We start from the raw sequence: 13,289 nt of genomic DNA, 5'->3' as shown, positions 1-13,289 counted from the left end.
TGTGGCTCGTAGCGGAGTTAACGTTCTGACAATCTTCTAACTGTCCCAATGAAGTCAGATATAACATATTGCAACTTTATGTGTTATGTAGTTCGATTGATTTAATTATTTGCAATTTTGCTTATTTTAGTAGCAGCTTTTCTTTATTCATTCACTTATATAAGTCCCTTGTCGGAAGCATAATAGTTGCTTTTGTCTATCAAACTGTATTAATTTTTCCATTGTATGCAGTTGCGTATCCAGGGGGAGTTTCCGGGGATCTGGACTCCCAAGCCCCAAAATTTGTAAAAGTTGCTAGAATAAAACCTAAATTTGCGCTTTCAGTCTCCACATTGACAAAAAAGAGTTTTCCGGAGTAGGACACTGACCCCCCGAATAGAAATTCTGGCTTTGCCACTGATTGTATGTAAAGTTTTGTTTATTGTTAGTGTGTTTTGATCATTTGTGGTGGTACACTAACCATATAAATATTGTTACTTGACTATTTCAACAAAAACGGAGTTGCAACTGTGCTGACGACCTTTACGGGAATGGAGATTTCACAAGTTTGGTTGGACCTCGCATAGAATTTGTGTGAAAGACCATGAAATCTACGAGCAGCCCTGTCTATGGCTGACCTAATTCATTAAGCGGATGTCTGCTTCTTTTTTACATTTTCGAAATAAACCAATATATGTATTCCTTATTATAAATAGAAAAATACAGTCGGTAAAAGTTAATAATAAAAAGTCTTGAACAAGAAGCTATAATCTTTAACAGAAAATGGATAAGGAAAGTAAGAAGAAACGCAATTATTTTAGCAATAATAACATCGTTAATAAGTAGGCAGTAGTTAGTATAATCATGACTTATTTGCAAACACGTATCTTGAGATCTTTTTTTGAGTACTGTATTTAGAACGTTTAGAATATATAGTTTTTTTTTCATATAATTTATTAAGAGTCAGGTTTGCGGGGTCCTGGGGGAGTTGCTGGACTTCCACCAGGCACCTCCCCAGGTGGCGGATAGGGGAAAGCCCACCAGATATGGTGGGTACCGGAAATTTCCGGGGTGGACCAAAACCAGCGTGCAGAAGAAATAGCACGAGAAACAGTCATGAAGGACATAGATGTTATAGCACTTCAAGAGATAAGATGGGCAGACACGGGAAAAATTAATAACGAAAATTACACTATCTACTACAGCGGAACACAAGGCAAAACCGGTCAGTTTGGTACAGGCTTTATGATAGCTAAGCATGTCAGAAATAACGTACTACAATTCACACCAATAAACGAGAGAATAAGTAAACTAAGGATGAAAGGAAGATTCAGAAACATCACCATCGTAACAGCACATGCCCCAACAGAAGACAAAGACTGGGCAGTGAAGGTGGATTTCTACGAGAAACTAGAAGAGACGTGTAACAGGATTGCCAGATACGACATAGTAATAGTAATCGGAGACTTCAATGCAAAAAAGTAGGAAGAAATGATGCACGAATCAAAGTTACAGGAAAACATTCACTGCACGAAGAAAGTAATGACAATGGCAACCTACTTATTCAGTTTGTAATAGAAAACAATCTCACAATTAAAAGTACATGCTTCCCTCACAAGAGAGTACATCTAGGAACGTGGGCGTCACCGGATGGCACGACGGTCAATCAGATAGACCATGTCCTCATTAACAATAGACACTCCTCATCTATAATGGACACAAGAAGCTACAGAGGATACAACTGCGACACAGATCATTATCTGGTCAAAGCTAAACTTAGAGAGAAGATCAGTAGGAAATTGGTATATAGGGAAAACACGAAAACAAAATGGGACATAGACAAACTAAAAAACAAGGAAAAGGAAGAGGAATATAAACGCAGGATAAGGATAAAATTGGCACATAAATCAAGAGAAGGAAGAATACCAACAGTGCAAGAACAATGGAATAAAATCCAAGAAATAATAACAGAAACAGCAGAAGAAACGGTTGGACAACGGAGAAAACCAAAAAGACAACAGTGGTTCGACGAGGAATGTCAAGAGGCAATCGAAAAGAAAAACGAAGCAAGAAAATGATACAAAGATCAACAAGAGCAAGCATAGAAGCATATAAAGAAATGAGAAGGCAGGCAAACAAAATATGTAGAAAGAAGAAACGAGACATGGTAAAACGACGAATAGAAGAAATTGGAGAGATGAGTGGAAGAAACGAAATAAGGAAATTATACATAGCAGTCAAAAACATAAATAAAGGATTTCAGGCACAACCGATTGGATGTAAAGACGAAAAAGGAAACATAATATCCGATGAACAGGGTATCATACAAAGATGGACGGAATACTTTAAAAAGCAGCTAAATCCAACATCAGAAACAGAAGAAAGTGAAATACTACAATTGGAAGTAATGGAGAGAAGAAATATCATAGAGCATCAATCAGTAGAAATACCAAGCGATGAAGAAGTAGAGAATGCTATCAGGAAACTTAAAAACAACAAAGCCCCCGGAGAAGACAACATAACAGCGGAACTAATAAAATATGCAGGCACAGAGATGACGAAGGAAATAGGCAACATGATCAGACGAATCTGGGAAGAAGAAACAATACCATCAGACTGGAAAGTGGGGATACTGCATCCAATACACAAGAAAGGAGACAAAACAGATTGCTCAAATTATAGAGGAATAGTGCTACTGAACACAGTCTATAAAATATTCACAAGCATACTTAATAACAGAATAAAGAGATTTACAGAAGAAATAATCGGAGAGTACCAGAGTGGATTTAGAATAAACAGAGGAACAACAGATCAGCTATTTGTGATGAAACAGGCAATAGAAAAGTGCTATGAACATGGAATAGATATACACATTCTGTTCATAGACTACAAACAAGCATTCGACAGTATAGATAGAAATGGTCTTCTACAGGGACTAGAACACTTCAAGATCCCCCCAAAACTGAGCAACTTAATTAAAATAATCCTGGAACAAACTACAGCAAAAGTAAAAGTAGGGCACAGAGTAGGAGAAGAATTCGAGTACAAAAAGGGAGTAAAACAGGGAGACGGGCTGTCGACAACTTTATTCATAATAGCCTTACATATTGCAATACGAGAAATAGATAAAAGAGGCACAATTATCAATAAAGCCAGCCAAATATGCGCCTATGCAGATGACATCGCCATCTTGACGAGAACGGAATACGAACTCAGGAAGCTCTACAACGAACTAGAGGAACTAACGAATCCACTGGGGCTGCAAGTAAACATTGAAAAAACAAAATACATGCACATAACATCAGATAAAAATAAGAGAAGAAAGGGAAGGTTTGTAATAGGAAACAAAACATTTGAAGAAGTAGACAGATTTAGATATTTAGGAATGACAATAGATAACAGGAACAACATGACAACTACAATCAAAGAAAGAATTCTAGCAGGAAACAAGGCGTATTATGCTAATGCACAAATACTCAAAAACAAAAGCATTGGCAGGCAAACCAAGATGAAGATTTACAAAACGACAATTAGACCGATAGTCACTTACAGCGCAGAAGTATGGACGTTATCCAAAGAAAACGAAGAAAAACTACGAATATTCGAAAGGAAAATAATTAGAAAGAAATTCGGGCCAATCAGAGAGAATAACGAATGGAGAAGCAGAACCAACAAAGAAATAGAAGACATCTTAAGAGGAGAAGATATTGTACGGTTTATAAAAGCGCAACAACTGCGATGAGCGGGACACGTAGAAAGAATGGAAGAAGGACGACTAGCAAAGAAGATATTACATGAAAAGATATTTTCCACGAGAAGAAGAGGTAGACCAAAGCAAAGATGGAACGAGGATGTAAACAAGGATCTGAGAATATTGAAAGTTAAGAACTGAAAAGGAAAAGCAAAGAATAGAGAAGAATGGAGGCGCCTGGTGAATGAAGCCAAAGCCCACCCAGGGCTGTAGAGCTGTATGGTAAGGTAAGGTAAGGTTTGCGGGGTTCTTAGATTGTAGGAACTTTGCCTATATTACAAGTAACTTTTGTCCTCATGACCTGATTTACAGTCGTGAATTTTAAAATCGAAAGTTATAACAGAAAAAATTCTTTTACAACTATAAATTTTGGTATTTATTTTTTATACGATCTTGTACTTGGTGAGAAATTCTAGTTTGTAATTGTGAAAGTTGTGAATATTTGAAAGAATGTGAAGAAATATTTTCATAGCCTTGTAAAATATAAAGTAAATATTTTAAGTAAACACTTTTGTAATTTTCTTTAAAAAGATTCTAAAGTGACGGCTTATATTTTGATGTCCCTATTCAAATTACCCGTTCCGAAAACAGGTTCGTATTCATTTTAACCAATTTGAAAATACTTATTACCAAGACTTTTTAATTAACTTGATTGTTATTACCTACGATTACAACTAGCTATCATGTTCGAAAAAGTGTATGTTGCACCTTATGAAAAGACAAGGAAACTGCTAGTTCACTACTGCCAGGACAATGAATGAAAGCTGTCACTGATTATTGGCAACGAAAGATACAGTTGTTAGTGCAGCATATTTTTTTTTAATAAACTAAACTTGTATTCGAGCATCTCATTTTATTTGGTTCGATGTGATTTATCGATTTATACATATATAATGTGTTTGACAATATTATTTTTAAAGGAAGAAAATCAATCAACATTCTGGACTATATCTCATTAACTGAGTAATGTAGTCTTAGAATTGGTGTAATAAAGATCTTAATGACAGCGACGACGACTTCTGTATAATTTGGGGAGGCATTGAAATATGTGTATTTCCTTGTCACAAATTCGAATAAAGATATCTACATTCAGGGAGGCCAATCTCCAAGATCAGTGTGCATGGTTAATGACGATATAATTCAATTTCACTTTTATATCAGTAAGTAGCTGTAACAGAGCATCAATGTTCATATCTACGAATACGATATTTTACTACATGTTCTAGAAAAGTTTACATGGGTTTTTACACGCATGTATAACATTTTGTTTACCTCAATATTATCAATGGAATGATATATGTCTCGTCATTGGAAGACTGTTAGAATTACGCGATTCATTCTTGGAAATACGTGTGTCAGTGTTAAGAGGAAATCAAGTAACAAAAGGTACAATCCGATTGTTATCAGTTAATATTTTTCACTTTAGAAATCCGTAATCAGGATCACAAAATTATTACAAAATCACTAAGCATACAAGTTACAAAATACCAGAGTTACTAATGTGTATTTACTAATAGATGCGAAGTGAACTCAATTATACTAATTTTCCTTTTATATGAACTAATCTTGGATCATATTCAATCCACTTTAAACGTATTAACTACATAAAGAAAAACTTACTCTGAAAATTATTTGTTGGCTACCGAATAATTACAACAAACATTAGTCTTTTCGGGTTCGATTCCTAGTAAGAGGACATTAAAATTCAAACGCGTTATGTCACGTCTCATATAACCTATGTACAGCAATGGGATACTAAACTCCAAAAACCAACATCAGTAAACATTCATTTTGAAACATAATTGCGAATTAATTAAAGTAAAACACATCAAAATTAAAATACTCTTTTCCGCTTTCTTTCATAAATAATTCTTCTTCTTTCTCGTAATATTGTAGGATGATGATTGAAGAATACATCTAAAATAAAATGATAGTTCGGTGACGTATCCTTTGGCAGATTTGTCCATTGGCAGATTTGGTAATTGGCGGATTTGGTAATTGGCGGATTTGGTAATTGGCGGATTTGGTAATTGGCGGATTTGTCCATTGGCAGATTTGTCCATTGGCAGATTTGTCCATTGGCAGATCTGTCCATTCTCACGATTGGCGCATTTGGTCATTTTCGCGATTGGCGCATTTGGTAATTGGCAGATTTGTCAATTGGCAGATTTGTCAATTGGCTGATTTGTCCATTTTCACAATTGGCGCATTTGGTCATTTTCGCGTTTGGCGCATTTGGTAATTGGCAGATTTGGTAATTGGCAGATTTGTCCTTTTTCACAATTGGCGCATTTGGTCATTTTCGCGTTTGGCACATTTGGTAATTGGCAGATTTGGTAATTGGCAGATTTGTCAATTGGCAGATTTGTCCATTGGCGGATTTGTCCATTGGCAGATTTGTCCATTTTCACGATTGGCGCATTTGGTAATTGGCAGATTTGTCCTAGGCCCACTGTGAACTAATAAAAGCAGAATATACTGATGTCAGGAACAAAAGCTACTGTGAACTAATAAGAGCAGAATATACTGATGTCAGGAACAAAAGTTGCTGTGAACTAATAAAAGCAGAATATACTCATGCCAGGAACAGAAGTTGCTGTGAACTAATAAAAGCAGAATATACTCATGCCAGGAACAGAAGTTGCAGTGAACTAATAAAAGCAAAATATACTGATGTCACGAACAGAAGCTACTGTGAACTAATAAAAGTAGAATACAATATACTGATGTCCGGAACAGAAGTTACTGTGAACTAATAAAAATAGAATACAATATACTGATATCCGGAACAGAAGCTACTGTGAACTAATAAAAGTAGAATACAATATACTGATGTCCGGAACAGAATTGAATTGAATTGACTTTGAGTTTAACGTCCCGTTCAGCAGCGAGGCTATATGAGACGTGGACCTACTGATTAACGTGGAATCCGAACCACATGAGCTATGTCCGGAACAGAAGTTACTGTGAACTAATAAAAGTAGAATACAATATACTGATATCCGGAACATAAGTTATTGTGAACTAATAAAAGCAGAATATACTAATGCCAGGAACAGAAGCTACTATGAACTAATAAAAGCAGAATATACTGATGTTAGGAACAAAAGTTGCTGTGAACTAATAAAAGCAGAATATACTGATGTCACGAACAGAATATACTATGAACTAATAAAAGCAGGATTTACTGATGTCAGGAACAGGAGTTACTGTGAAGTAATAAAAACAGAACTCCGAGTGCTTGTAAATTTCGATATGTGCTGCACGGATTTTTATAACGTATAAAAGGATGTTGTACAACTGAGAGATGCAAAGTCTTCATTTTAATAAAATTAAAAGAAAACAAAGATAGGCTATGTGTAATATGCTCGGTTGGTAGGAATTGAGATTAGTGTCCTGTTCAGCAGCGAGGCTATATGAAATGAGGATCTACAGAATAACGTGAGACCCTAATCTCTTGATCTCCCACTGGGAAATGAAATACATTTTACTTGTTGCAGTTATTTTAAATCGAACTGCCCCAGTTTTTAATTAAAACTATTCTGTTATTACGTGAAACCATATTTATGTTTGTTATATGTAAATTCTGAATATCTTCCTTTTCTTCCTTAAAAATCGTAAAATCTTTCTCTTTCTTTCTCTCTCTCTTTCTGAAAAAATCTAGGGACCTAATATGAACAGATCACTTGTAGTAAGAAAGGTTAAGATTATAGAATATTTAATAAGATTGAATAGTCTCTTATATGTCTTATCAAGGGGGCCGCGGTGACTCAGTGGTAGAGCATTCACCTCTGGTGCATGGGGTCCTTGGTTCGATTCCAACTCGCGCCAAGTGAGCTTTGTTGTGGACAAATACCGTGTGCGTGGGTTTTCCCGATGTTCTCCCGTTTCCTCCCATTTTCTTCATTCCATCATTTCATTCATTTCTCATTATCACCGCTTCCTTTAGCCAATCCGGCATAAACGTAGGATGCAAAACTTAAAGATTTCATTTCATTTCATGTATTATAAATTTGATAGTTGTAGCTATTGTGGTATAAAACATGCCCATACAGGAGAGGTCTGCACGGGCTCGGGCTGAGCCCGCGGGCCTAATCCCGACCCGGCCCGCGGGCCTTGCTTAGTCCTACGAAGCATATATCACTTCGGACCCGGGCCAGGCTCGGGCCGTGAGTTTTTAAATATAAAACCATATTTCTCGGGCCTTTTCAGGTCTAACTTTGTAAATATACTCTCCAACGATAGGCCAGTGATACCAGTTTGTGGGAAATTTCCCGTAAACTGCGAAATTCTGAGCACTGGTGGGAATGCGGGAATTTTTCTTTAAAATAGGCTAGAAATGGGAAATGGAGACATTCTCAACTTGGTGTAAGACCCTTAACACTGAGCTCTTTTGTGATACAGATGAACCTCAAAAATACAAAAAGACTTGAAAAATCAAGTTAATGTAAAGCAATTCCAAAATACCCTGCTTTTCGCTGCTTTTTTGGTGACGGAACAACCAATGTGCTGCAACAGAAAAATCGTTAGGCCAAAACAACTGAATTAATTCTGGCTTTCCTGAACATAACATTCCCTTCCAAACCATAAAGAACGACATAGTGTTCGTTACCCCCCCCAAAAAAAAAAAAAAAAAAAAAAGTGTACACAGTATTTAAAAAAAAATGTTTTTTACCTTATCATGCATAACTATAAATAATACCTTTTTATACTACGAGAATGAATTCCATTGTACATCATAGTCCTTCTAAAACGGTATTTTTTAAAATTGTTTACTACTAGATGTAAACTATATCTATTTAGGTTAGCGGGAAATTTTGCATCACATCGGGAAATTTTGTGGCTTTGGACGGGAATTTTGCTGTTACAAAACTGGCATCACTGCGATAGGCCTATATATTGCACAGTTCTTTCTGGAGAACGTTTAAAGCACAACTGCGAAACTAAACCTCTTATTGCTGTAAATAAAAATACAATTTTGCGTTAATTATCAAGTTTCCGCAATTCGGGCTTATTTCGGGCTCATTTGATTATCACACAAGCTCGGGCTGGGCTCGGGCCTAAATTCTAAAACATATTTCGAACTCGCATCAGGCCTCACATTGTAAATTCACGAGCAGGGCCGGGCCCGGGCTAAAAATTCCGGTCCGTGCAGACCTCTACCATACGGGCATACATATCAATACATACTGGTTGCTTCTTTGCGTCTGTTACACTTCAACATTTCCTACACTATTTGTACTGGTTTGAGGATCGTTCTAGTCATTTTGGTCATTAATTACCATTTGCTGCTTCAACACCAACAAGCTGAAGTTGAGAAAGTTATAGAAAATGTTCAACCTCTGATACAAATTCCAAATACTTTAAGTTTAAATCTCTTTTAGAAAGAATGCGGATGTCTAGCTCATCGTGTATGCTTACACAAAGCTAACTTTGAGCTAACGCCGTCATCTGGATTGAAGAAGAGGAGATATCGCTGAGAAAGCAGGTGAGCGTGGAGAATGCTTCTTCCACAGATACCTCACTGAATCTAGAGAGGATGGTACAAATCTGTTACACATTGCAAGCATGTTCATGGACGGGACGTTCTGTAGTTTTCCGTATCCATAACAAACTTACCTTTTTCGTTTCTTTCTTTTTTTAAAAAAAACTTTTTCTCCTCTAACGTTGATTTGGAAAGTGGATTTCTATTTATCTCTGAGCTACTGGTATACTTATCAACAGTGGAGTAGCTGGTATAGCAATAGTGTCTAAGTGGTAGGCTTATGGTGTAGTCAAGCGGTCTACTGCTGGAGATTCGGTCCCACTGTAGAGAATAGCCGGATTTATAATTATTCTAAAAGTCTCTGGGTTCGTGTTCCTGTCGCATCCGGTAAAAGGAGAAACTAAGAGTCAAGCAGTTTATTATTATTATTATTATTATTATTATTATTATTATTATTATTATTATTATTATTATTATTATTATTATTATTTGTTAATGGAGGAGAAATATTCTCGTATCATCTCGAGTTAAAACGAGAATACCTTTTTAAATTAGAGACATTTCGATAGATATCATTCTTTTAGTGTTACATGATTCATAGAATTGATAAAGTGATCGTACGAACACAATGAAAAGCATTTATTAACGTTTAAAGATATATGTAAGTCATCACACTATACACAAAAATAATAAATATTGTTTATATATTGGTATAATATGCCCACAAACTAAAACGCAAATTTGGCGTTGAATTAATTCAAACGTAAAGCAGAATGAGGACCATGAACATAGGCTTATCTTTTAAATTTTATTTTAGCCTCTGCAATCAAGAAGAGAGTGGCCCTTTTAGCAGCACACTTGGTAGGCTAATGGGAATCAGCACGTGAAAAAATAAAGTTGGAAAATGTTTGTACTATGTAGGCTAATGATCGGCATGGTTGGGAATCGGCATTTGAAAAAGTAAAGTAGAAAAGTACGTTGGTCCTACATAGGCTAATGATCGGCATGGTTAGGGATTGATAGTTGAAAAAGTAACGTTGGAAAATACGTTGACCCTACGTAGGCTAATGATCGACACGGTTAGGAATCGGCAGTTGAAAAAGTAAAGTTAAAAAATACGTCGGCGCTAGTAGGCTAATGATCGGCATTGTAGGGAATTGGTAGTTGCAAACGTAAAGTTAGAAAATACGTTGGTATTATGTAGGCAAATGGTCGGCATGTTGGGTACTTAGTAGTTGAAAAATAAATTTGAAAAATGCTTTGGCCCAACGTAGTTTAATATATATATATATATATATATATATATATATATATATATATATATATATATATATATATATATATATATATATATATATATATATATCAGTGGCGTATCCTGAGTTTTGAGGTTGGGCATGCAATGTTCCAATACCACTACTTCTACTACCACTATATTATAATAATAATAATAATAATAATAATAATAATAATAATAATAATAATAATAATAATATATTATTATTATTATTATTATTATTATTATTATTATTATTATTATTATTATTATTATTATTATTATTATTATTATTATTTGTAAAACGCTCCAGCACTCCTACCTTGCTGCGTAGAATAAACTTTACATCTGTTTTGTATCATGATGATGATGATGATGATTGGTGTTCTGCCCGAAGGCAAGTCTTTGACCCGAAGGTCCCATGGTGTTTTTCCATTGCCTTCCATAGGATGATGATGACGTCCTAAGGATGGGACCAACAGCTTAACGTGGGATCCGAACCACTTGTGTCTCCACCGGGAATCGAACACGGGACCCCTTGATTACAAGGCGACGAGCGTAACCACTCATTCACGGGGACACAATATTGAATGATGAAAAGAAATATATTTTGTTCAAGTGCAAACAGTACACTGTTCGAGAAACGAATGTTCCACTGTCAATTTCTAACTAGTTTTCAAAATCACTTTTATGCTTTAAAATGCTTGCACTTCCTCTCCCGCTAATAAAATAACGTAGTTCATATATATTCTTACTAGGTAGCTATTGAACGATTTGAAAATACACACTATTCACTCGGAAACACAACTAAGGAATAATATAATCAATCCAAGGGTTAATATAATCCACCCAATAATCAATCCAATGCTGTGCTGAATTTGCTTCTCCAATTTAAGCTCTTTAAAAAAAAAAAAAAAAAAAAAAAGAGACAGTGGTAAACCAAATAAGTTGGCAACTGTGACTGAGGACATGAGGAAGATTGTCAGCGAGGACAATCATCCCCTTTCTCAAAGAGGGACACCTTCGAGCAGGCAGGCACATTGCGCTTTTTTTCTCTCCCTCTCTCTCTGTTTCGTTTGACAGAAGAGCAAAAAGAATGTGGATGCTCCAATCGCCCATGTAAAACTGTAATGAAGTCCCAGTCGTCATTGCATTTCCTCTTGCCCCTCTCGCCCAGAAACTTACGAAACTAATGGATACTTTCTTATATATGTTCCTCGCTACGTTCCAGCGGTTTCTCAAGCATGTATATAACTCCAAAGTTTGTTTGTTACATTGGTGTGCACATCTATAAGCGCATCCTAATAGTAATGCGGAATTAATACTTGAAAAAAAAAAAAAATAGATTGGGAAAAGAAGGGGGTTCAATGCTCTTTTGCCTTACTCTTGTACCCACCATTCTCTGTAAATATAGCACGTTCAAAAAGAGTAGACTATCAGAAAATAATTAGAATTATGATAATACTCACCAATTACTTGAAAAGAAAATCCACTCTTCTGGTCTTCTTGCAAAATTCCTCGGTGACTTTGTCAAAGAATGAATCTTTGCTTTTCATTTCTATTAGAAGATCTTTCTCTATAGACATCATCGCCAAAGCCGAAAGACGTTCTTGTCCTTGAGAATTTCTCTGGAATGTTTTTATGCGTTTCAAGGCCGAAAATGAACGTTCCACTGATGATGTAGTTGAAGGTATAACTCTAATTAATTCGCACAGTTTGTTAAGTTCTTGAAGGCCAGTCTGTAGACCATTTGAAACTAAGAAGTTGTAAATATCTCCCAAACTCCTTCCCACAAAATGATCAGAATTATAGACACCCTTAAGCTCGGCTTTCAATCGTACAAAATCAAAGAACTTTGCGTACATTTTCTCCAATTGCACAAACTGTTGTTCTGGAAAATATTTTGAAAATTTTGAAAATTTAGAACAATCAAGAAGTTCCAAAAAAGACATTTCTGGCAGTGAATCAAAACGGTGCTGCAGCTGCAATATTATGGTGTCATATATTTCACAATAAAGCCTCTTGAATTCCTCCTCTACTGATAAGGGATTGGCTTGTTTTCGGCGTTTTGTCGGCGGATCATTAGATAGTAAGGTGTCGCGCCAAACTTCTTCAAAACCATTGTTGCGTTTTGATGACAGTCTCTCCTTCAGTGTCAGTATTTCTTTTGAACAATACGCAATGTCTAAAGACTTGGACTGTAAGATATTAAACACTACATCGGTGAAAGTGTATATGTCTTGAAACAAATTTAGAAGAAAATTAAACTGAAAGTCATTTAACTTTGCAAGAAATCCGTCTGCCTCTTGTACGGTAATACTATCCCAATCCCCAGGAGATTCTAAGATGGCTTCTAATAGTTCCTGGAGCTGATCTTTGCAGTTAGCAATAGTTTGCACTAATCGGCTGGAAAAGTTCCATCTCGTAGCTGCAAGTCGTGGGAATCTTTTCTTAACAAATGTGTCCAACATATTAGTTCTTTTTGTTGAAGAAGAGAAAAATGCAGCAATTCCATTAATCGTAACGAAGAATATGCGACAAGCACTAATAAAGGAAACGGATTGTGACAACACAAGATTTAGCTTATACGCGTAACAATGTATAAAAATCGCCTCCGGAACAATTTCCCTTACCCGCCTCTGGACCCCACTTATGTCACCTGCTAACACTGCAGCCCCGTCGTAAGTTTGTGCGATCAGTTTATTTTTGCACTCAAACTGTTCTAACACTTTCATAATTAGATTTGTTAATGCTGCAGCACTACGATCAGAACTAACGTCACTAAACCCTAAAAATCT

General features: G+C 36.0%; 2 protein-coding genes across 2 annotated transcripts in view; one reads left to right on the top strand and one right to left on the bottom strand.

The window, feature by feature from the left end:
• The window catches only part of cad (caudal type homeobox), a 228,019-nt gene extending 214,963 nt beyond the window's left edge, over nucleotides 1-13,056 (bottom strand). The window contains exon 1 of the mRNA XM_081739164.1: nucleotides 11,961-13,056. Coding sequence (XP_081595290.1) covers nucleotides 11,964-12,962 — 999 coding nt within the window. The 5' untranslated portion in view covers nucleotides 12,963-13,056 and the 3' untranslated portion in view covers nucleotides 11,961-11,963. The remainder of the gene's footprint in view (nucleotides 1-11,960) is intronic.
• On the top strand, nucleotides 1,096-1,464 carry LOC145670102 (protein CFDP2-like). Its single transcript, XM_081738470.1, has one exon. It carries the CDS (start codon nucleotides 1,096-1,098, stop codon nucleotides 1,462-1,464), a length of 369 nt encoding a protein of 122 aa, XP_081594596.1.
• Nucleotides 13,057-13,289: the final 233 nt, after the last annotated feature.

This window comes from Thermobia domestica, chromosome 14 (assembly GCF_964235325.1).
Source record: "Thermobia domestica chromosome 14, izTheDome1.hap1.1, whole genome shotgun sequence".
In the NCBI taxonomy this organism is placed as follows: Eukaryota; Metazoa; Arthropoda; class Insecta; order Zygentoma; family Lepismatidae; genus Thermobia; species Thermobia domestica.
The sequence above is the reverse complement of the archived record's forward strand: the minus strand, read 5'-3'. Positions and strand labels throughout refer to the sequence as shown.